Source organism: Oryza glaberrima, chromosome 1 (assembly GCF_000147395.1).
Source record: "Oryza glaberrima chromosome 1, OglaRS2, whole genome shotgun sequence".
NCBI classification, from domain to species: Eukaryota; Viridiplantae; Streptophyta; class Magnoliopsida; order Poales; family Poaceae; genus Oryza; species Oryza glaberrima.
This window is the reverse complement of record NC_068326.1, coordinates 21220717-21245600: the sequence shown is the minus strand read 5'-3', so window position 1 is coordinate 21245600 and position 24884 is coordinate 21220717. Positions and strand designations below refer to the sequence as shown.

The 24884-nt window shown below is 43.9% G+C and overlaps 3 protein-coding genes across 7 annotated transcripts; 1 reads left to right on the top strand and 2 right to left on the bottom strand.

The window, feature by feature from the left end:
• On the bottom strand, positions 1-1837 carry LOC127760667 (aspartyl protease family protein 2). Its single transcript, XM_052284955.1, has one exon. It carries the CDS (start codon positions 1765-1767, stop codon positions 265-267), a length of 1503 nt encoding a protein of 500 aa, XP_052140915.1. The 5' UTR covers positions 1768-1837; the 3' UTR covers positions 1-264.
• A 2411-nt stretch (positions 1838-4248) lies between these two features.
• LOC127768531 (putative F-box protein At1g67390) lies at positions 4249-7055 on the top strand. Of its 2 annotated transcripts, none has more exons than XM_052294136.1 (3): positions 4249-5423; positions 5534-5707; positions 5932-7055. In XM_052294136.1, the coding sequence occupies exons 1-3, from the start codon at positions 4362-4364 to the stop codon at positions 6274-6276; spliced, it is 1581 nt and encodes a 526-aa protein (XP_052150096.1). In that variant the 5' UTR covers positions 4249-4361; the 3' UTR covers positions 6277-7055. The 2 variants fall into 2 exon arrangements, with proteins under 2 accessions (XP_052150096.1, XP_052150105.1); XM_052294145.1 differs by having other exon boundaries at positions 5534-5683; positions 5932-7053.
• A 1252-nt stretch (positions 7056-8307) lies between these two features.
• On the bottom strand, positions 8308-12586 carry LOC127784674 (calcineurin B-like protein 5). Of its 4 annotated transcripts, none has more exons than XM_052312027.1 (9): positions 12411-12586; positions 11182-11342; positions 10719-10801; positions 10579-10635; positions 9991-10099; positions 9821-9873; positions 9376-9456; positions 9172-9284; positions 8308-8896 (listed from the first exon to the last, which is right to left on the bottom strand). In XM_052312027.1, the coding sequence occupies exons 2-9, from the start codon at positions 11321-11323 to the stop codon at positions 8827-8829; spliced, it is 708 nt and encodes a 235-aa protein (XP_052167987.1). In that variant the 5' UTR covers positions 11324-11342; positions 12411-12586; the 3' UTR covers positions 8308-8826. The 4 variants fall into 4 exon arrangements, with proteins under 4 accessions (XP_052167987.1, XP_052167978.1, XP_052168000.1 ...); XM_052312018.1 differs by having other exon boundaries at positions 8309-8896; positions 11182-11429; XM_052312040.1 differs by having other exon boundaries at positions 8309-8896; positions 11233-11342.
• Positions 12587-24884: the final 12298 nt, after the last annotated feature.

Genomic DNA, 24884 nt, shown 5'->3' with positions numbered 1-24884 from the left:
TATAGCAAACGAGCCAGTCAGAGACAGTCATAGAATCATACTGACATGGTCAAGGAGATTTTTATAACCCATCACTTTAACTGTTTTACAGCCTTCAACCGCCTTATCCTCAAAGCACACAGCGCTTTACAGCATCCAAAGCTCTCTCCCTCCCTCACTCGCCACCTTAATCAAACCAAACCCTTAATTAAGTACTTAATTATGACTAAACAAGGCTCACTCCCCCGTTAATTAGATTAAGCAGCAGGCTTAAGGCGCAATTAGCTAGCATCCCTTGGGCACGAAGCCGAGGCGCTGGCCGTCGCCGTCGAACACCACGCGGAAGCCCTGCTGCTGGATGTTCCCGATGATGGAGACGCCGCCGTCGGTGCCGGCGAACGCGAAGCAGAAGGTGCCCCTCGAGTCCACCGGGATCAGGTAGTTCTCCGGCGGCAGCGCGGCCTCGGCGCCGCCGGCGAAGTGCATCGACACGGTGGGCACCTTCACCACCTTGAGCCCGCTCAGGTCGTAGCACGTGTCGAACAGGGAGAACCCGCCCGGGGAGAGGCGGAGGCCCGCGGCCGCCGCGCGGAACGCGTCGCGCAGGGCGGCGTACGCCGGCCGGGCCAGGCGGGTGACGGACGTGCCGGAGTCCACGATGACGCCGCCGCGGCCGGTGGACGGGTCCAGGCGGAGGTCGGACACGGCCACGCCCGGGACGCGCGCGCCGCCGACGCTGATGCCCATGAGCTGCACGTAGTAGAACGTCTCCATCCTGGGGTTCTTCACCATCGGGGTGAAGGACGCGGCGGCCGAGGGCCCCACGGCGCCGGAGCCGAACGTGACGGTGGAGGACCGGGAGGTGGCGCTGGCCGACGAGGAGGTGCGGTCCACGAGGCAGTACGAGAAGCTCCGCCCGAAGCGGCGGGAGATCTGGGAGGGGAAGGAGAGGCTGCCGCGGCCGAGCCCGAGGAGCCCCGCCGCCGCGACGAAGAGACCCTCGTTGTCGTGGCCGCAGCCGAGGGCGACGCGCGGCACGCGGGCCCCGCTGGCGAAGGTGAGGGTCTCCGTGGCGAAGTCCCCGGCGGTGACGGAGCCGTCGCCGTAGGCGACCTGGTAGAGGCAGGCCTTGCGGCGCAGGTCGCAGCCGCCGGAGTCGAGCCTGCGGCAGAGCGGCGCGGCGCAGTCGACGGCGCCGTACGAGTGCGAGGCGCGCGGGTCGAACATCTGGCCGGACTGGTCGTAGCACCGGCGGCAGGGCGCGCACTGGAGCCACACGACGTCGCTGCCGGTGTCCAGCACCATGAGCGCCGGCGTCACGGGCGTCCCCACCCCGATCTTGGTGAAGTACTCCCCGCTCCCCTGCGCCAGCCCGGACACCACCGGCGCCACGAACCCACTCCCGCCGCCGCCGCCGCCGACACGCGTCCCGTTAGCCGCCGCAGCACCCCCCGCGGCCGCGGAGATCCGCGACGCCCTCCTCTTGTCCCGCCGCAACCGGTGCGCGAGCAGCTCGGCCGCGGTGGCGTTCACCGCGAAGTCGTCGCGGTGGACCACGCGTAGCCCCACCGTCGACGCGGCGGCGCCGCCCTCGTCCGCGGCGAGGCTCCCCTGGAACAGACCGTCATCCTCCACGGCGGTGGCGGTGTACGGGTGCGGCGAGAGCGGGGTGGCGACGAGGGTCTGGTACCTGACGGCCTCGGCGACGGCGGCGGCATTTGGCCCGCCGGCGATGGCGAGGAGCAGGAGGAGAAGCGCGGTGGCGAGCAAAGACGGAGGAGGCGCCATGAGCAGCAGCAGCAGCAAGAGGTGTGAAGTGGGCTGGGTGGGTATGGACGGCTATTATAAAAGAAGCGGAGTTGTGCGCGAGTAGAAACCATTATTCCAGGAGATTAGATTAGGCGGAGGTGATTACTGAATTAATTAAGCAGGGTTTCTGGCTTTCTGCGGCGCATGTTCCGGTGGGGCAGCGGCAGCGGCGGTGGACGGGAGGGAGCGGAATAAATGTTGGAGGTGAGCTACTAGTGACTAGTGCGGTTTTGTCTGATTCGTTCGCAGCCGGCCCACGAGCCAGTGAACCCGGTGGTGCGGTGCGGACACGTTCCCGTGCTCGCGTCGTCGTCGCAGCGGCGCGCCTCAGCTCAGCACCGCCAGCGTGTGATACCCCTGTGCCACAGTGCCAGCTTGCGCTCCTGCCGCGGCCTGCGGCGACAGCGTGACGAATCGCGTGTGCCGGTCTGGGGGCGGCATCGATTGGCTGTGCGAATAAAAACCGGAGCAGGGAGGCAGCTTCCGATCGACCACCTTTCCGCTTTCGCTTCTTTTGAAACTGTCCAATTTTCTGAAAAATCTTGGAACTAGTTGAAACTCCAAATACATCCTACAGATGATGCTACACGTTCTCTACAATCCAAATACACCCTACACCGTGGATGATGTTTCCTGTGGCACGTGATACCATATGTTACACGTTCTATGGATGTGTCGCTGAAATTGTGTAAACCAGGCCTGCGGGGAACAAGGCATCGGTGGAGAATTCCGTTGGACCAAGGAGTTCTATATGGGCCATTTTATGAGATTTTGATGGCCCGCGACAATCATTTTGGGCTGGAATAAGTTCACTTTAGGTCTCTCAATTTGTCGACGAGTCTGAAATTTATTCGTAAACTGAAATAACAAATATAACGGGTCACTCAATTTACAAAAGGAATCACCCGATGTCCTAAGCAGTACTATGTTCGGCTTTTAGGTAACATGGCAAAGCTGAGTCGATGCGGGACCTAGGTGGGACCCACATGTCAGTGGCTAGCATTGTCTTTCATCCTCTCTTCCTTACTCCCCTCTCTTCCGCTCTCTCCCTAATCCTCTCCAAGGCCTCCACCATGGCGTGTATCACGAACCCATCCAGCTCCAGATCTACCACCAGAGGCCGTGGGCGTATGTCAGCAATGTGGGCGACCTCCACTTTCCGCAGCGACACCAACGATAGGGCACCCTCCACTTCCTGAGTTACTCCAACGTGCTCATCATATTGAGCACGTCGTCCACCACCTAGAAGAGAAGCCCAATGCAGCGCGCATACCGTCGGACGCTGTCCAACTCGGCCTCTGTGCCCCACCGACAATGGTGCCGGAAACGGCGGTGTCCTCAAGGAGTCATGTCGTCTTTGCACATGTGGATGTACTCCAGCATGGTGAGGCTAACGAGGAGGCCCTCGCTCTCCTTATTGACTACCTGTCCAGCGGCGACTCCCCTGGTGCTGAAGGTGCTCCCGAGTTGGCGACCTCCCGTAGCGTGAGCTTCGCAGGGACACAGTGGTCGCCGCAGTCGCGTGACATGTGCTCGAACGCGAGGACATGGAGCACTTCCCGGCGAGGGCTCGGGCCTACGCCGCTGACAAGCTTCGGAGCACCGGAGATGGAGCTCGGTGGCCCAAATTGGAGGGAGGGTCGATGAGCTCCCCGACGGCGGCACGGAGCGGTGGGTTGCTGCTGCGTTGAGCTCCTCGGCAGTGGTTGATGCGGCCTCCTCCGGTCAGATCTGGTCGCTCCCTTTCTGTTCCCCTCCTCGCCGCCTCTCTTCCAATCCACTCTCTCCCGTGGCGCGTGCAGGACACAAAAGTGTGGGCCCAAAGCAATTTCTAACAAGGTATATGTGGCAACATTTATCTCCGCATTCTTCATGGAGCACCGAAATACTCCGACATGGAGGAAAATCTCCGACCTAGCCTCCTCAAGTTTAATGCCACGTATTGCACTGTGAAAGCCCCGAGAGCAGGACAAGCTTCGTACTCCTAAAACTTTTCCTTCCTATACAAGGCCTTCCATGTTCCTTAGAGCAAGTTCAATAGTATAGTATACTACTAGCTCTAATTCATGTATATCCAATCTAATAGCCAATTCATATAATAATTGCTTACTATACTATTAATATATAATCCCACCTGTCATGCACACACTGCGTTTTGGAGTCCGTGCTGCAGCTGGCTACAGATATGTAGCCTGCTGCTCTTCTATCTTACTCCCTCCGTCCCAAAAAAAAAGTCCAATTCTAGAGATGAATCTGGTGTAGATTCATCTCTAGAATTGGACTTTTTTTTTTTTTGACAAAAGGAGTATCTCTTATCTTATTAAAATATATTTATAACTAGCCAATAGCACCAATAGCATGCTATTGTACCTGCTCTTAGCAAACCAGATCGTCACCTGCTGGGGTTACCTGCACAACTGTACAGCTATGGCGTCGTGAGTCGTGACTCGTGAGAGCAGTGGAATTCAAAACGCAAAAAAAAAAAAAAAAGGAAAAGAAAAAGACCCTCGCTTCCGTTTCCTCCTCTCCCAAACTCGCCTCGCCTCGCCTTCCCGCCCGCCGCCGCCGCCGCCATGGATGCCGCCGGCGAGGAAGGGGGCATGACCTACGGGGAAGTGGTGGACTACTTCAACTCCTTGCAGGACCCGCCGGCGCAGGAGCGCATCGACTGCATCATCCCCTACCTCATCTCCCTCCTCCCCGCGCCCTTCGTCCCCGCGCCGCCCGACGCCGCCTCCGCCGACGACTCCGAGGACGACCACTTCTCCTTCACCTCGTCCGACGACGACTCCGCCGCCGAGGACGCCCGCTCCTTCCCGTCGCTGCCGCCGGGGGATGGCGAGGAGGACCACATCAGCCGCCTCGCGGACGACCTCCTCTCGGAGATCATCTCCCGCCTCTCCACCAAGGAAGCCGCGCGCACCATGGCGCTGTCCACGCGCTGGCGCCGCGTGTGGGCGAAGACCTCCCTCCTCGTCGACGACGCGCACCTCAGGGACGCCGACAACGAGGTCTCCCTCGTCCGCGCCATCTCCCGCTGCGTGGACGCGCACCCGGGCCCCGTCCGGGCCGCGCGCATCACCCACGTCGCCTTCTACCACCACGAGTACGCGCTCCGGCGCCTCGTGGCGAGCCTGGCCGACAAAAACGTCGAGGACCTCATCCTCTTCAACCGCCCGTGGCCGCTCAACATGCCGCTCCCCGACGACATCTTCCGCTGCGCCTACCTCCGGCGGCTGTACCTCGGCGCATGGATGTTCCCCGAAGTCGCCGCTGCCGCCTTCGTAAACCTCCGCGAGCTCGGCCTCTTCCACTGCATCATCCCCGACCGAGACTTCGACGCCCTGCTCTCGCTCTGCAGTAAGCTGGAGGTGCTCTCCCTCGCCATGTCGTACAACTGCCCGTCGCGGCTCCGCATCAAGTCCCCAAGCCTCCGGGCCGCGGTGGAGTGGATGTCCAGCCTCGACGAGATCGTCGTCGACGGCGCGCCATGCCTGGAGCGGCTGCTCCTCCACCACGCCATCCCCGTCGCCGAGCGTACGCCCATCAAGATCGTAAGCGCGCCAAGGCTGGAGGTGCTCGGCATCCTGGACCTCCAGCTCCACGAGCTCCAGATTGGCGGCACCACCATCAGGGTATAACTCCAAACTGTTGTGCTCTGCACTTTGCAATTCAGTTCGTGATTCTGCAACCAAACAATTTCCTCTCTGTTGTTTGATTTGTTGTATTGGGAATGAAATGGCAGCCTGGGATGTGGATGTTTGTGAAGTCTAGCGCCAAGCTCCCGAGCTTGAAGATACTTGCTGTCAAGGTGTGTTTGGCGATCGAACGGGAGATCAAGCTGCTGATGATGCTGCTCAAATGCTTCCCTCACCTCGAGACTCTTCACATCAAGGTGGTTGTTGTTTTAGTACACGCGGTTAGCACCTGCAAGCTTACTTCCACTGCATTCTTCTACTAGTCAAATACCAATTCTAGATTAGATCGAGAATATAATTAGATAGTAGTACCATGTTATTCTGTTAATTTGCATCGTGTAGTTGATTTGCAATGTTCATTACTTCTGGTTGATATGATAGCTTTCCTGATTGATAAGCTAAGCAAAGTTCTGATTGTTGCTCTGCAAGCTTTGCTAAATTGCAGTCCATTCCTCCATGCGCATCACCTGAAATCGCGAATTGCGCGGATGTTTGGGAATCCCTGGGTTCCTGCGAATGCCTCAAGTCGCATCTCAAGACAGTCAGCATCCAAGGGTTCCACACCGAGCGCTATGAGGTGTTGTGCCTCAAGTACCTCATCTTGGAGGGGGAGGTGCTCGAGACCGTGGCCTTCTTCTGCGAGGATAAAGTGTGCTTCGCCGCCAAGGACGACGAGGCGGCGGAGATCGAGCTGATGTTTCCCAAGAACCTCGTCCAAGATCGCTGGAGCTTCCAGAGCGCCATTGATCTGTCTCTCGACGATCCCTTCTTCTACGCCGTGGAGAGCTGATGGGTCTGTGCGTTTATGGTGTTTTTGTCATCCGACATAGATGGGTTCACAAATCTATGGATGTAGCACTGACATACTAAATTCTTCAGAAATTAACGGCGAACTCTGGATGCTAATTTAGTACTAGTTGTTAGGTTCTGGGTTGCGGAAGTACTAAAACTTTGGTGCGTATTGTTTTGGGCCAAAATCCACAATCCTGTCTCAATTTGAAGTTGTTCAAAATCTCCAAGCTGACCGCCAGATGGAACCTCTCCTGTAAGATGTGTTGCATTTTACATATTGATGTTGGAATGGTGCCAGTCTGCTAGATACTCCATAGAATTGTTCTGAAGAGCAAGCACATATAATACCTCTGTTGCAAAATCTGTTAAGTTGGTAGTTTCCCTGATAAAGAGTTCCTGGAAGAGTCAACGTAAATGGAATTGTTTTGTACTGGGCCTGATAATCTGTTTTTGCAAAGGTCTATCGGGTGTGCGTGCATAAGTTCCAGTCTTTCTGGTAGCATGCCGGTTAGTTGATTGTTTGAAAGATCCAAAACAGTAGCTCCAGAAACAATCAGGGACTGAGGGTGTGTTTAGTTCACGCTAAAATTGAAAGTTTGGTTGAAATTGGAACGATGTGACGGAAAAGTTGAAAGTTTGTGTGTGTAGGAAAGTTTTGATGTGATGGAAAAGTTGGGAAATTTGAAGAAAAATTTTGAAACTAAACTTGGCCTGAATCAGTAATACTTTCATTTGAAATGGCAAGAATCTGTATGCCAACTTGTGATCGAAGCCAAAGTTGGGATTCTTGTCCCTAGGCTGGATGATCGGAGGTCAGCCATTGCCAGTCTGAATGGAGGAACCCAGTCTGAACTGAATGTCTTGTGAGATTATTATCTTGAAAATCTAGGTCAAGTTTGTCAGAAGTTCCAACCAGTCTGGGAGGCTTCCGTAGAAGTTGTTGCTAAGAGCAGGTACAATAGGCGTCCGATTGCTGGCGATAGCGATTCCACGTAGGTTTGATGATGTGTTGGAGGAGAGAGAGCGCGTTAGCGAGCGACTAATTAGTCGCCGAGCGGCACGCGCGCTCCAAGAAATTGTGGGCCCAGCAGGTAGCATACACGAGCTGCGATATGAGTCGGTTGATGCAGCGTCGCGAGTTTGCAACCATGAGTCCACGACTCACCCGCCGGCCGCCGGGGAGCTCGTCCGATGGTGATTGATGTTGTCGAGCTGGGGTCGCCGTCATCAACTGTGTGGAGCTGGGTTGCCGATGGTTCACCGCGGTCGGCGACGCTTGTGGCCACCGCGCTCGAGGTTGGTTCCTCGCTTAGATCTGGTAAGCACCTCTTGAATCCAGCTAGTATCTAGCAGTGGTATACACGGGCTCATGCCATGGCGATGGAAGCGAGGTTTGAGAGGGCATGACCATGGTCCACGGCCAGCAATGGTGAAAGGCCTTCTCGCCGGCGCTACCAGCCGAGATCGGCTTGTTTTCATGTTGAACGGCAGCTCCTTCCAGCGGCAACGATGTGTGATTTTATTCATCACAACTCATTCGTGGTCTTGCTTGCTTCGATTTGATTTTTTAGACATCAAGTTTTGATCTTTTGATCTTAGATTGATCTGATTTCTTGTGTTGTCTTGGACGGGTTGGTGGAGGAGAAGAACACAGAGAGATATGTGGGCCCATGTGGAATAAAATAAATGTGTGATGCGTCAGATTATAGCTCACTTACTGTATCATCTGCCTCTTGAGTTTGATAAAAATGACGTGGAACAAATTGGAGTAATCAATGGGCTATACTATTAAACTTGCTCTAATGGCAGACGATACGAATCCAGACAGACATGATACATCTATTATTACCTTCATGTTGCACAGGTTCTTTAAAATTGATGGTTTTTCACCTGTAAGGTTGTTTCCAGACAGATGGATTCCTTCAAGGGCTGTCATGTTTATACTATATTGCTATATTTTGAAACAAAGGGATCGGAGTAGTAGCACCTGTTCACTGCCACGATTACCTCTCTTAATTTAGCTTTAGCTTTCTCTAGATGACACAAGCATCATGGCAAAGATGTTCTTTTTAACGGAAATCAATCGACCTCTACATCAAGATGTATCCAGCTAATCACGTCATGGATGTGGTACGATTGTTACATGATACTGTTATCTTTTGTATGAAATACTTGAGATCAAATTGATGAAATACAACATCTAAGCCATGTGAAGTTGCTACGAAATTACTGTGAGCCTTCAACTGTGATTACCCTCACTTCCATTGATGGCCTTGAAAAACTGTTCACTTGTCATGCAAAGCCGCACCCAACACCTTCCATGGCTGTACTATATCTAACACAAAGGGGGAAAAAGGCTTTCTTGTGAAAGCTTACTGTGTGCTGTACAGGTGTGAGCATCTGCTGGTCAGTGATGCTACATTTTGAGGCATCAACTCATCTCCTATATGGCTGTTTCCCTAGTCAACAATGCACGCAAGGAACAAACATTACATGCTAGAAGTGTTGCAAACTTGCAATCTAGCAAGTAGCAACACCAGGTTTCAGGTTAGGCAACCATGTCTGCTTCGCTGACTTCTGAGTGAATCACAAAACTTGGGAATACCATGGTGAGGTCCCTAAAGAATATCACCAACCAATAATAATTAGTTAATGCGCAATACATATGACAAAAACATGACTATAGTCAATTGTGATTGTGAAGCCCATTATCATCCTTTTTTCCCCCAATCGCTATCATTGACAAGCGTCTAATTCTACGTTTTGGCACTGACGAGTGCAAGTTCTAAGAAATATTGTTGAGTATAATTGCTAGTGTGACTCCAAGTAAAAACATTCTACATAGCAGAGCAACTCTATTCATGGAGGTAGTAAATTTGTGCATAGCACTTACTTGAGGTATGGGAGGGTCATATTCCTCAGCACATATGGATTATTTTTGACAAACTCATTCCACTCCTCCTGGTCTATTCTCTCATCGCCCTTTGTGTCAGCCTGGTCAAATGTCTGTTTTTGTTTTTTTTTTTGTTTTTAAAAAGACTTAGAACAATACAGAAGGACATATTTACTTGGTGTTCTAGGGAGTTAGGACCCATACCCTATCAACAATCATCTCGACAGCATCACTTGTAATATTCAAATCTGATTCATCCAGAAGAGCCAACACCATCTCCTTTAACTACAAAAAAAAAAAAGGAATAGCAAAGAGAAAATAAAATCAGCAGAGTTAACTAGCATGATTTCATTGCTATAGACGAGGGGAGAAATGATTAAATACCAAAATAGAACCAAAGATTACACAACAACTCTTAGAAATACAAACAAGCATAACTTCTCTCATGCAATTTCAAACATGTTATGTAGCTGCCCAATCTGTTAATTTGTTTCACTAAGATGATAATTTTCTAGGTAATATCTATACCTGACAATATAGATATCTGACTGTGATTCAGTAAAAAAAGTGCTACTGAGCATTAAAAAGTATATCAAACGGTGCTCAAATCAATTTTCTGGAACTAAAAGAAGAGAAAAGTAACACTTACCTCATGCCTTTCAATAAACCCTGTCTGTCTTAGGTCATATAACTTAAATGCAACTGCAATAAGAAGTTATAACATTAATTAGTGAAAGCAAATGTTCAAATCTAAACATCTATATTCTTATGCCCGACATGTTTTTGGTAAGAATAAACAATTGACTGAAGAGTCCTTACATCCAGCTTTCTGTTCCTCAGGTGCATCTGGATGAAACACACTAAGAGATCGAACAAATTCATCAAATTCGATGACACCATTTCCTTTTTGATCAAACAAATCAAAGACCTGCGATTATTTTCAAACACATAAATATTTACTGATAATACTGAATGCCAATACATTCAAAATTACCCTTTTTTAAACCGGAAGCCTGTCATGTAAAATCTATTCTATTTGTTAGTTTTTAAATGTTGCTCTAATGCGCAAGAGAGAAATTACACTGCTTCAGGCCACTTATATGGATTCACCTTTAGGAAGGATAACATATGAGTGTTGATGGTGGATGACTAAAAACAATGAGCACAAGAATGTAAAGTGGGAATCTTTTCTACGATTTATATAATGATATGCAGTTCTCTTGCATACTATTGTGAAGTAGAAAGAATGTGGACTGCAAACATCATTTGGACATATTAATTCAAAAGGAATATGGAGAATAAATATTATTATTTTTAATATAAACTGTTAGCACTGAAGAACAGAGGAATCATCAGGAAAACCTATACAATGACAATTTGGAACATATTAACACTCTTAAGTCTTACCCTATCAACGAAGAGATTTGTCTTCTTGTTCCTAAAGAGAGCAAGATGGAATTCTTCCTGGATAAGAAAAACAAAATAAGCTGCATGCCAAATATCTTAAAAACTTGTACCAATCAAAATTATGCGGAAGCACTTATTACCTTGTGAATCAGACCATCTTTAATTATTGAATTACTTAATTTCCTGAAGAGATCATATAATGCCTCAACTTCATTCACAGTAACTGCAATAATAGAAAAATGTTAAGAAACTTGTTGTAAAACCCGGCAAAATATATGTATTTCAGGTAATATTACAGAACTATACGCAATCCATGATAATGTATAACATGCTTTTTTAGATGAAATTGGCCTACCCTGCAAATCTAATAGGAGGCATCCATTGGGTTACTGGTACTGTGGTAGAAAAGAAGTTATTGGTTCAAAGTTCCATTCTACTCAGGATAATACACATCATATATGCAGTGCATTGTCATTTTGTTTGATTTTGAACGATTAGCATAAGAAAAGCTAATCCACACATTTTAAGACAGAATCATAAAAATATCCAAAAACAAACTAAATCCTTTTTCTTTCTTATGGAAAGATGGATTTCAATTCTCACAGGGTGTTCCAGTGGCAATATTAACGAAATCTGGTAGATCGACGTTCTCACAAGATGTTTCAGCCGCAAGAGCCACAGCTTCCCGTGGATTCAAGGAATGTGTTGAACGACCCACTTGCTTTGTTGGTAGACAGCCCATCATAAAAATCCACACCCAGCAGCTTGAATCCAAAAATGAAGCCGAGCGCAAATCTTAAGCACAAGAACAGCTAGTACAATTCAAGGAGATGGAGCAGCGACCCTGTAAGCTGTACATGCAAATAAAACAGCAATAAGAACAGAACAAGAAGGGAATATAGGGGTGCATTACGAATATACAGCAACAAAGATGTTCCTAACTGTGGCCGGTGTTCTTTGCCGGCCCGGCGAAAAAAAGATGTTCCTAACTGCTTATATCCTTCAGGAAATTACAGGTGGCAATCTTTTACTGTTAAACGCTACAGTCTCTTAAGATAGTTCAGCAGTGCATATATGATACATAGTACAACATACTGTTACTGTTAAATACTATATAGTATCTTAAGTCTAAAACAAAGTTCAACAGTGTGATTTATATTGTCAAACACTACAGTGTTTTAAGTCAGTTCAGCCGTATATGATTCTCCATATACTGGATTAACATTTCAAGCCGTGGCCAAACATGTAAATGGATTGTAATTTGCAAGATTGTTCATGGTACTTGGAAGGGAACAAACAAATAAAACTACAAAAAAGAAAAAAAAGCAATCTCAATTCAGTTGAACAGTGTATGATATATATACTAGAGTAAATATTTTAGAGATGTTAAGTTCATGACCAGACATGTAGATTGCTTGTAAAAACTGTTCACGGTAATCGGGAAGGAACAAAAAATAAAAATTACCAAAAAGAAAAAAAATCCCATTCTGAACCAACTGTTTAAGAAAGGAACATTTTTTTGTTTTTGGGCCCCAGTTGTGCATCGATTGTCCGAATTATATAACGCCGTCAGAATATTCCTCAGATTGGTCAACCCCTCAACTCAAATGGGCGGCTCGGCGCCTCCCACCAGCCTATAAGATCAATGCGGAAGAGCACGATTTCCGCAGGAGAAATCAAGAAACGGTAGCACTACCCGAATGACCAAATCCACCGAGAAGACGAGAAACGGAGCTCTCCACTCCACTCCATCAGGGGAGAAATGGATGATTTTTTTTTAAAAAAAAAGGAAAAAGAAACGGAGGAGTTCGAGGAAGACGAAATCACCATACCTGCCGCCGGAGGAGATGGATTCTTGGGCGCGATTGCAGCTCAGCGCCGGCAGTTCCTCTTCTTCCGGATTTCTCCGTCGTCGTCTCCGGCCGCCGCTTGTTATATCCTTCGCTTCTAGCAGCAGCGCCTGCTTCTGTATCTGTACTTCGATAATCCTCTTGTCGATTGACTTGCAGAAAATGACACGACATCGCTGTAGCGAATAGGGGAGATGGCGTCAGGGGAAGGGAAAGAGACGGCTTTTACTTTCCGCCTCACTTCCGTTTTCTGACCCGCGTGCTCGTAGACGTGACCATCTTGGCTTCATTTTTAATCGCCTGCTCGCGCAGATAAAAGAGGCTTAAAAAAGAAAAGAGACAGACTCAATTTCACTTCGATTTTATTGTCAAAGTTTTATTTTAGATTCCTCTTTACTCAATTACCTCAGCGCATACACGTGGCACACAAGTGCATGTGTCGCTAGCGGAACGAACAGCGGTGTTGTCAGAAACAGGAAAACGAGGGAAAAAGTGATTATCACGTAATTAGATGCAGATTAGTAACATCATTAGTCTGATTTTTTCCTTTCTTCGGGTAATTAGCCATATCACGTTGAGTTGCTTTTTTTACTTTTCAAATATAATTTAAGGTTTTCAATTAAAACTAGCTGGGTGGCCCGCGCAATTGCGCGGCTAGCACCCATATAAAATTATATTTTTTTAACATGATTTTACTTAAAATTTCTTAAATAGTTATCTCGTTGTCTTAAGATTTTAAAAGAACAAACCTTATCATCCTCGTGTTTATAATTTTATAGCTTTTAAAAGTCACACCAGTTGCTACCGTTTACTTCTGTCATATTATTCTTTATTAGCTTGCTCGATCCACCATTGTTTCTATTCATTCTCCTTGAAACCTTTAAAAATTGGATTAAAAAGTTATAGTTTTTAGAGTTTATTGTCCAGTTGGGCTTCTTTTTTTGTAATTTTTAGAAGTCCCGTCAAACGTTTCCATTATACTCCTCTATGACCGTCCACTGCATCTTCTCTTTATTATCATTACTCCCTCCGTCTCATTTTAATTGCAACCATAAGTTTTCGCGTTCAACTTTGATCGTTCGTCTTATTTGAATTTTTTATAATTAGCATTTTTGTTGTTATGAGATGATAAAACATGAATAGTACTTTACTCATGACTAATGTTTTTAATTTTTTTTAAAAAAATTGTCAAATAAGATAGACGGTCAAAATTAGGTGCGGAAAACTATGGCTGCATTTAAAATGGGATGGAGGGAGTATTATTTTAAAAATCGAATATAATTATCGTTTAGGTTTATTTTTTTACATTCTAGAATTCCGCCAAAACGTCAGCAACTTTGTCACTATACTCCTCGGTGGCTCGCCCGCTGCCGCCCTTCTTTATTGTCATTGAGATTTTAAAATCAAACATGATTATCATTGGGGTTTATTTTTTTACTTTTTAGAAGCCCAAACCTTTAAAATTAGGCCTTATACTTTTTAGAGTTTATTGTCTCGTTGGGTTTCATTTTTTCTTATAATTTATAGAAATCCCATCAAACGGTGCCACTATACTCCTCTACGACCCGTCCGCCGCATACTCTTTATTCTCATTGGGATTGTAAAATCGAACATAACTATCGTTGGAATTCATTTTTTCACTTTCTAGAAGACCCACCAACCATCAGCGGCTCTGCCATTGTACTCCTATATGACCCGCCCGCTGACTCTCATTTTTTTTTTGTAATTGAGATTTTAAAAATAAAATATGATTTTCATTGGGGTTTATTTTTTTACTTTCTAGAAGTATCGCCAACCGCCTTGACCGATTACTTCACGACATGCCCGTCGTCCTTCCTTTTAATCGTCATTAGGATTTTATTTGGTGGTTTATTAATAGTTTTTAGATGTCCCATCAACCGCCACCACTCTATTCCTATATAGGCCTGTTACTTAATTAATCTCGTCATGTGTTTTAGATGGTATTTTCTTTCAATGGTCTTTACTTTTTTATCACCAATTTTAGAATTTATTTTATTTTTTTATTGTGTTCTTTTGTTATTTTTATTTTTTATTTTCATTAGCTGTTTCAAAATTGTATTCCTACTTTAACTCTCTTTTTCATTTGCCTGATTTTAGATTTTATTTTATTTTTTATTCCGAATTTAATTCATCTACTATTGGGTTCTGATATGTACTCTTATTTCAATACTGATTATATTTAATTTTAAATTGTATTCTACTTAACTCTTCTTGTCTTTTCTTTTTTTCCTAATTTTGATCTTTTTTATTTTTTTATTCCTAACTTTTACTAATCTCGTATTGGATTTTTTTATGGACTCTTTGTTTTTTCCCATCAACCTCTTTTTTTGGAGGAATTTTTGGAAAAGCATCGGTTTTTATGGAATCAGATTTTTTTTGAACGTTTCACGAAAACTTTTTCTTCAATTAACCTTTTTTCTCACTATTTTTTTTCTTTTTTTAAGGAAAACGGGAAGCTTTGTTCGCGCTTGTTTGTTTTTCGGGCACGGAGGTTTTTCGGGAGGACCGGTTTATACGTACTATTTTTTTTAAGAATCGGACAGAAATCTTTTTTTCTCACTACTTTTTTTTCCTTTTTAAGGAAAACGGGAATGCACTTTTTTTAATCGTCTGCAGCTTTCGTCCCCCTAATATTTATTGATCTGTTTCCGTCCATATCAAAGCCTGAATATTATTGTGATACGTGCTTGATTTATAGAAGTACATATGTATAATCTAATTCACACGGAACTTCTTTTGGCTAACAGAAATCAGACAATAATTCATATTGAGTCCGTTACATACGTATAGATCCTATATCATGTTTGATTTCAATTCCGCAAGGCTGCATGCCTCTGAAAAATTTTATTTTTATAGGAACCTTATACGTAGAAGTGTATTTGGATTTTATACAACTTTTAGTTTTAATAGACATACAACTCTTAACTTCAATTTATGTAGATATAATTGTATCTTGTATACAATTATATCAATCAATCTATACCATTATAATTCGGACCCACTATAATCTAACGGGTAAGATTTTAATTCCGAATTTCAGCTATTTTTAAATTGTATTTCTAATTGGACTCTCCTTTCCTTTTTTTTCTTGGCCCGCGCAATTGCGCGGTTAGCACCCAAACAAAATCATATATTTTTTTAAGTATGATTTTACTTTAAAATGATTAAATAGCTATCTTATTGTCTTAAAACTTTGAAAGACCAAACCTTATCATCCCCGTGTTTCTAATTATATAGTTTTTAAAAGTCACACCAGTTGCTACCCCTTATGACATCTCCTCCTTTATTTGCTTACACGATCTATCACTATTTCTATTCATTCTCCTTGGAACCTTTAAAAATTAGATCTTATAGTTTTTAGAGTTTATTGTCACGTTGGGTTTCATTTTTATAATTTCTAGATGTCCCGTTAAACGTTGCCATTATACTCCTCTACGGCCCGTCTACTATCTACGGTCCACTGTCTCTTCTCTTTATTATCATTGACATTTTAAAGACTGAACATAATTATCATTTGGGTTCATTTTTACTTTCTAGAAGTCCCGCCAAACCGTCAGCGGCTTTAACATTGTACTTCTCTATGGCTCGCCCGTTGCCTTCCTTCTTTATTGTTTTTGAGATTTTAAAATCGAACATGATTATCATTGTTTTTTTTTTACTTTTTAGAAGTCCCGTAAAATGATGCCACTATGCTCCTCTATGACCCGTCCGCCGCCTACTCTTTATTGTCATTGTGATTCTAAAAATCAAACATAACTATCGTTGGAATTTATTTTTTATTTTCTAGAAGTCTCGTCAACCGTTGGTGGCTCTGCAACTATACTCCTATACACCCCGCTCGCTGCTTCTCCTTTTTATAGACATTGAGATTTTAAAAATCGAATATGATAATCAATGGGTTTTTTTTTACTTTCTAGAAGTCCTGGCAACCGGCTTACTCGTTTGCTTCACGGTCTGCTGGCCGTCCCTCCTTTTAATCGTCATTAGGATCTATTTGTTGTTTTATTAGGAATTTTATATGTCGTATCAACCGCCACCACTCTACTGTTTTATAGGCATGTTACTTAATTTATCTCGTCATGTGTTTTAGACGGTCTTTTATTTTAATAGTCTTTATTTTTATCCCAAATTTTTGTTATTTATAAATTGTATTCCTAATTGAAATCTTATTTTTATTTTTTTAATTTCAGAATTTATTTTTTTTCAAATTTTAATTAATATCGTATTGTGTTCTTTTAATTTTTTTATTTTTAATTTCAGTTGTTTCAAAATTGTATTCCTACTTGAACTCTCTTTTAATTTTTCTAATTTTGGATATTATTTTATTTTTTTATTCTGAATTTTAATTAATCTTGTATTGGGTTCTTATATGGATTCTTCTTTCAATATTGCTTATTTTTAATTCCGAATTTCAGCTAATTTTAAATTGTATTCCTACTTGAACTCTTCTTTTATTTTTTTTCTAATTTCGGATTTATTTTTATTTTTATTCCCAATTTTAATTAATCTCGTGTTGGATTCTTATATGGACTCTTCTTTTAATATTCCTTATTTTTAATTCCGAATTTTAGCTATTTTAAAATTGTATTCCTACTTGGACTATCCTTTTCTTTTTTTAATTTTGGATTTTATTTTATTTTTATTTTAAATTTTGGTTAATCTCTTATTGGGTTCTTATATGGAAACTTTTTTCAATATTGGTTATTTTTAATTCCGAATTTCAGCTATTTTTAGATTGTATTTCTACTTGGATTCTCCTTTTTTTTTTCTAATTTTGGATTTTATTTTATTTTTATTTTGAATTTTGATTAATCTCTTATTGGGTTCTTATATGGAAACTTATTTCAATATTGCTTATTTTAATTCCGAATTTCAACTATTTTTAGATTGTATTTCTACTTGGACTCTCCTTTTCTTTTTTTTCTTTTTCTCCGATTAATGTGGAAATTTCTAGCCCCCACAGCGAACGTGGTGCCTCCTTTCAAGGCTGTTTTAATAATATAATAGATTTCATAAACTCTATTCAAAATTTAAAATTTTTATATCCCAACTTTAAAACTTTTAACTCAAAATTGAAAACTTTCAACTCAATTTAAAAACTTTCAATTTAAATTTCAAAAACTTTGAACTCACAATTAAAAATTTTCATCTCAAAATTGAAAACTTTCATATCAAAATTCAAAACTTCAACTCAAAATTTAAAATTTTCATATCTAGTTGAGAACTTTAATATCAAAATTCAAAAATTTTAACTCAAATTTTAAATTATTTATGTATTTTTTAAAAAATAATACTAATTATGGTAATTAATGTTAATAACCATAATTAGCGTGGATGTGTTGCACTAATCGCGCACGGGGGCAGGGGGAGGGGTCGCGTGGTTGCACGAGTTAAGCAGCCAGCACGCGCACACCCATTAGGATCCCCTACAATAGATCACCCCAAATCACATCATCAGCACTTCAACTACCCGAGCATCTGGTGAACTACCCTACCTATACACATTTCATATTTTTATCAAAGAAGATGCTAGATATGGCTAGTGAAGAGAGTTAGGGTGGTCCATTATGTAACAAAAAGTTAGCTAATTAAGTGTAAATATTAGGTTATAGGTATATGATGATCCAAACTAAACAAAAATTAGGTATATGATGATCCAAAGTAGAACTTTAACAATAAAATAAAACATGATCCAAAGTGCAATTTGCTAGAAGAATGTGTGTGTGCAATTATTGATGCGTGAACTCAATAATTTCGCTTTTGTGATTTTAATAGTTTACTTTCGATGCAATTAGTGAAGATAAAAAAAAGAAAGGATCCACTAATTGCAATCAGTGGATCCTTTCTAACTCTGCGGAAACATGGCTATTACTGCTCTTTTTCTTTCTCTCCTTCCCTTTTTCGTCTCAACAGCTAGCAGCCAGAGGCCCAGAACAACAACCACAAACATCTTCAGTTTTGACAATACTCGTACTCGTCCACCCTAAGATCATAGCCAAGAATGTATGGCCGCTTCTCGAGAATCCTCGCGAGGATCCGCATTGGCAGCCCGAGAGAAGTGATGTCCATTCATCTTGTCCTGGGCCCATGTGTGTAATCTTGCGGATAAGTTCACCTGTCTCGTCCCTTAACTTTACATCAAGTTTATTTAACATCCCTAAACCAGAAATCTTCACCTCTAGATTATACAAAACCGTGCAATATAGGTCGATAGTATAATTATCTGGTTTCGCTGACATGGCATCATACTTTTTTGCTTGTACTGTTTGACCACTCGTCTTATTGTCGAAACAAGATTTCGGCAATACTAAAAGGGGGTGGCTATCAAGCTGGAAAAGTGGATGGGTTTAGAGACAAGAAATTTTATACAGGTTTAGGCCTTCTTAATAAGAAGTAATACCCTACTTCTGTCCGGGGATTGATCCGCCGAGTGTATTATTGATCGTATAATCTGGGAGAAAAATTGTGCCCCAAGAGGCACCCGGACCCCTCCTTATATAGGGGAAGGAGTCCATATTATAAAGTACAGCCCATATTCCTAACGGAATAAGCAGTTATAGATAAAACACAATCGTAACCGACTAAAATCCCGGGTGCTTCCTTGATATACAAGTTTATGAATTTAACCCGAAACCCTTTAAAGATATTCTATCTATACATGGTACCCCCATACCCAGTCGGATATACATGCTGTGTGGGTATGGGGTATCCATAATCTCCACAGTATCCCCTGAGACCTTTATAGTCGACGAAATAGTCTTTTCTTGTAATCTCTAAAACAATAATCCAAGTGCTTCAATTTCTCCTGCCTTGGTCTCCCGAGTACTGAAATCAAAAACTGTGAAGGGCTGAAAATAAAAAATCAGGTGCATCGACTAGATGCATCTAATTAGGTGTAGCCCTTGACTATGTGATTAGTTGAATAAAAACTAAACATGTAGTCAAGGCACATGAAATATCCATCTGAGTGGTTTTACAACCGAATCACCAAGGTGACTGTATAATTAAGCTCAGGCGACATCTAAAAAGCATTCTGCCGACTGCTTTAGCTATAATGCGCCCAAAAAGAAATCCGAGTGAAAAAACACTCTAAAGGTCCATAAACCAACATATGCGATAATAATTCGAGTAAAAAACTCTTAAAGGATTCATCGACTGTTGTATAGAAAACGACAAATGACAAGTCAAAATAGCCTAAGCCATGACTTATGTCGTTATCAAAATAAGCATATAACATGCTGAGAGAATGGCCATAAAAAAGTAGCCATCTCAATAAAACCCAAACAACTTTGTTGCCTAAAAAGACCAACAAAATTAGTATTACACTTTTCTGTCGGGCACATTTTCATTCCGCATTGTAGAGATTCCAAAGAATCATCTAGCTGCATCAAAAAGGATTTTTGTGGCATTGGGCTATTCTGTTGTGAGAAATTTTTACCAAGGCAAAAATATATGCTTAAGTCCCTAAGGAGTACAACCAACCACGTCAATAATAAAGTTGGGCTGAAAGTACTGTGCAGGCCCAGGCCCATTAGTACCTTCCGATACCCTAGCGAAATAATCGCTAAAACAGAGCGCCGCTTCGTCTTCCCTGCTGTGGTCTCCTCCATTTTCCCCACTCCTCGCTACAGTGCAAAAACCGCGCCGGTGAAAACTAGGGTTCTCAAATCCGCACCAATCCACTTTGCCGAGGCTTTACAGCTCCTGCGAAAATCTTCCGCGCAACCTCCGCATCAATCTCCCATCCATTCCTAGCCATTTCCTCATCAAATCGCATCATCCATATCGCATCCATGGCAGAGGAAAGAGAAAGCTTCGAGAGTCAGTGGGCTCCTTTCGACGTAACGGAGGAGAACCTAAAAGAGATGGTGGCGCATGGTGTTCTTCCAGCGAAGGAAATCATCGGCTGGCGTCCGGCATGTGGCGAAGCATTCCTGACCCCCGATACACACGAGGTCGTTGTATTCTCCCATTTCTTTTATGGTGGTTTTTCTCTCCCAACTTCAAAGTTCTTCAGGGGAATTCTGGAGTTTTATGGGATTAGCTTACATCACCTAAACCCCAATTCCATAGTTCACATCGCCAATTTCATCCATGCCTACGAGTCTTTTCTAGGGATTAGGTCGCATTTTGCCTTACTCCGCTGCATCTTCTTCCTAAAGCCTCAGCCAAACAAGAGCAAGCCGTGCGTCGTTGGAGGAGTCGGTTTTCAGTTAAGGGGGACCCTGAGCCAGAAATATTTCTCTATGCCCTTCAAAACATCAAACAAAGGCTGGCATGCAAACTGGTTTTATGTGCAGAACCCTTAGCCAGCTCTTCCTGAGTACTCTTGCCTCCCTCCAACATACCAAGAAACCTGGAACTCGCTTCCAATGGGAGACGAAGCTTCTCAGGCGCTTACCCTGTTGGAACGCATGCTGAAGCTTAAAGAGCAAGGTCTTCAAGGGGAACAAATAACTCGGCATTTCATTAAGAGCCAGCTGGCACCTATTAAGGAGAGATCCCGCACTGCCTTCGAATTCGATGGCAAGAATGACCCCAACCGTGAAGATCCAGAGTCTCTTGAGTTCAAGATCATGAAGGAGAGGATGTACAAAATTTTCTCAACCGGTATTGTGGTTAGCTATTCGCACCTTTTGCCAGTGGTGCCATATAATGCCTTCAACCCTCCTCCACCGGTACGCATCACATATTCTGGCTTTCATTATGATGTCTTTTATCTTTTGTAATGTTTGGCTGAAAACTTAAATATCATGCATAGGAATTTTCTCTAATGAAATCTGATCCTCCAATCGCTCAACGCCGCTCTCCCCGCCAACAAGCTGGTCAGGCCAGTGGCGGACCAAAAATCCAGACTGCTGCTCAGCCAAGCAGCCCAAAGCCAACTAACCAGCCGGGCTCTCGGAAAAGGAAGTTAGTTCTGAGCGACGACGAAGGTGACAACGTTGGAAAGCTGGCAGCAAAGAGGTGACTGGAAAACAGCCAAGACAGGCTAACCCGAAGAAGAAAACATCCAGTCGTCCAATACCAAAAATCAGAAAATCAACCAGGTATGAATCAACTTGTCATTTCTCCTGTGTTGTCTTAACATGTAGCATCAATATAACACGTCTCGAATCCTCAGGAAACCATCTGACATCGATCCATCTAGAAAAGACCCTTAGTCGACTGACAAGGAGACTGGTTCTATGACTGCCAAGGAAACCGAGTCGACTGAAGAAAACCACCCGACTAGCAGCCAGTCGGCGACCGACAATGTAGAAACTGGGAAAGAGCCCCCGACTGGAAATCAGTCAGCAGAAGTTGAGACCGATGCTCACCAAGAGCGTCCGACTGGAGACCAGCCGGGTGTTGAACCAAATAAAGACATCCCGGAGACAGAGAGACAAACAAGCAGCCCTCCTTTTAATAACACCAATGTTGGTTCAGAGACCAGTACTTTTGACAAAGTACAAGGGCCAGCTCGCCCTCCTCCGAAGGTCATAACAGGTAATTGATCCTCTGAATCCATTTATATTAAAAAAGTTCTCTTCAATCGCCTTATCACTCTTTACACAAATGCATAGACCCAATAATTGGCGATGAAGAAGAGATTCTTCGGATACAATCAACTGAAGACTCTCGCCCACCCATCTTAGTCAAATGGTGGGATGACGAAATGCAGCCACAAGGAATTGTAATAAATAAGCAGAAAGAAGACGAAGAAGTGTCTCAACTCACAAAGACACTTAATCAAGCCACTCGTCTCGTAAATGTATGTCTCTAGCTTATAGCTTAACTCATCCTGTCGGTCAACTTTCTGAACTGGGTGAATTTGTAATGCAGAGAATTCATCTCAGGAATGAAGCAAAAACTGCAACACTTGAGAAACTGGTCGGTCATCTTGGAACCCTGGAGGCAACCCGAGCCCAGCTCCATGAAACCAGAGAGCTAGCCAGGAAGACTGAACACGATCTCAGGGATCGAATCGCTGAGCTTCAGGACTCCAATTTCGAGCTTAGTGGATCATCCAAAGGTAACCCCTACTCTTAATTAACTTACTCTAGGCTGCTAGCCGTATTCAATCAACTGCTGAGATATACTACAGTACAAGGTGCCAAGATCACTGAGCTAGAAAAGCAAATCAAAGCTCTGGAAAAAGACAAGGGTGAACTAACCAAGAAGAGGGACTCGGCTCTGAAGGATGTTGAAGGTAATTATAATCCAAACCCCAAAATCAATCTTGTTTTCGCATGCAAGTGTTGATATAGCCCTTATATGCAGATCGCAAGATCAAATCTCAAGCTCAATTCGACGTTCTAGTCAACAAGATCAAGAAGCTTGAGGGAGCTAGGGATGAGGTCGCCAATGCCGCTACACCACTCATCTAAGCCATGTTTTTTAACAACAACGGTCCGAGTTCATTCAACGCTGTTGAAATCTTCGACAAACTGAGAACTGCTCCGAATGTGTGTTTCAAAAATATCAAAGAAGCTGGATGTATGGGAGCGAGCATGGCATTGCCGATGACCAAGTCTTTGTACCCGAAGATCGATGTTGACACTGTCGATAGCTTTGCGGACGGGACAAGCGAAGAAGATGCCCTTGATCTTATTAATGATGCTCAGAAAGCCGCGGACAAGATTGCTGTAGATGTCATAGAAATATTCCAAGATACCAATCTTGGTCCGACAAAGGCTGATGTATCTGATGATGAAAGAACTGAGTCTAATTGACATTGTATAATGTGACTTGTGATGCTGGAGGCACAATTTGTACAATACTGATGTATTTATGCTGTGCTTGATAATTTAAACTTAGCGTTTGATTTCTTAAAAGTTCTCGTCAAACCTTGCTGAGCCTAGAACCCGCGAAAGTCCTCAAAAAACTTTCATTCCTCATTAACTAAGTCAAAAAATCAGACAGGGCAATGATAAATCAAGTAAGCAAATTGAATTGATAAAAATCACACTCCATTGTTATTATAGTAGCCCCCGACTAGTAACTTCAAGAGATAACTTGATGTTGGCAGTCAAAGAGGAAAAGAATGTACATGAGTAATGCCTAACATAAAAACGACGAAGATGTTCATTATTCCAAGAGTTGTCAACATGAGTACTGTCTTCGCGCTTGAGTCGATAAGAACCGGGCCGAGTGACCTCAGAAATTACGAACGGTCCCTCCCATAAAGGAGATAACTTGTGCCGATCTCGTGTAGATTGAATCTTTCTCAAGCCCATGTCTCCGACTAAGAATGCCCGCGATCGAACGTTTCGGCTGTGATAGTGTCGCAACCCTTATAAATACCGTGCCGACTGAATCAAGGCTGCTTCACGAGCTTCCTCCAGTCGGTCGAGATCATCAACTCAGTCTTCTCCGTAGCGCTCCTCCTTGATGTTGCGAAATCGCAAGGATTCGAATTCTACCTCACTCGGCAGCATGGCTTCCGCACCATAAACCAGGAAAAACGGTGATTGCCCCGTGGCCCGACTGGGCGTAGTGCGCAGAGACCAAAGTACAGATGGCAGCTGATCTACCCACTTGCCGGCGTAGGGACGCAGTCGGTCGAAAACACATGCTTTGATTCCTTGAAGTACCATACCATTGGCGCGTTCGACTTGCCCATTGCTCATGGGATGCGCTACGGAGGTATAGCAAATTTTGATGCCAAAGTCTTCACAAAAATCTTTAAACACACCACCAGTGAATTGAGTACCGTTATCTGTGACAATTCGGTTGGGTACTCCGAACCAGTGTACGATGTTGATGAAGAAGTCTCTAGCCTTGTCTGTTGTGATTGTGACGACTGGCTTGGCTTCAATCCACTTGGAAAACTTGTCCACAGCCACAAAAAGATGAGTGAAACCACCGGTAGCCTTTTTGAAAGGGCCGACCATATCGAGCCCCCAGACCGCGAACTGCCAGGACAATGGGATAGTTTGCAACTCCTGAGCTGGTAAATGAATTTGTGTGGCAAAAAATTGACAACCTTCGCATGTTCGCACAATTTTGTCGGCGTTGGATATTGCGATGGGCCAGAAAAAACCTTCCGATAAGCCTTGCCAACAATGGTTCGTGCGCCAGCGTGATTCCCACAAATGCCTAAGTGGATATCTTTTAGCAATTGCCTTCCCTCCTCCAAAGAAACAAAGCGTTGCAGAATTCCTGATGGGCTCTTCTTATACAGCTCGGTCTCATGCATGACATAAAGTTTGCTACGCCTGGAAATCTGCTCGGCTTCGTCTTTATGTTGAGGGAGTTCTTGCTTGGTCAAAAACTTGATGAAGGGCTCTCTCCAGTCGGCGTCAATCGTGTTTACTTCTTGAGTGTCTACCGCCTCGGTCGTTTCTTTTCTTGGTACAGATGGTTCATGAAGATGCTCAACGAACACGTTGGAAGGAGCTATTTCTTGTTTTGAACCGAAATTGGCCAGTCTGTCGGCTGCTTCATTATCAT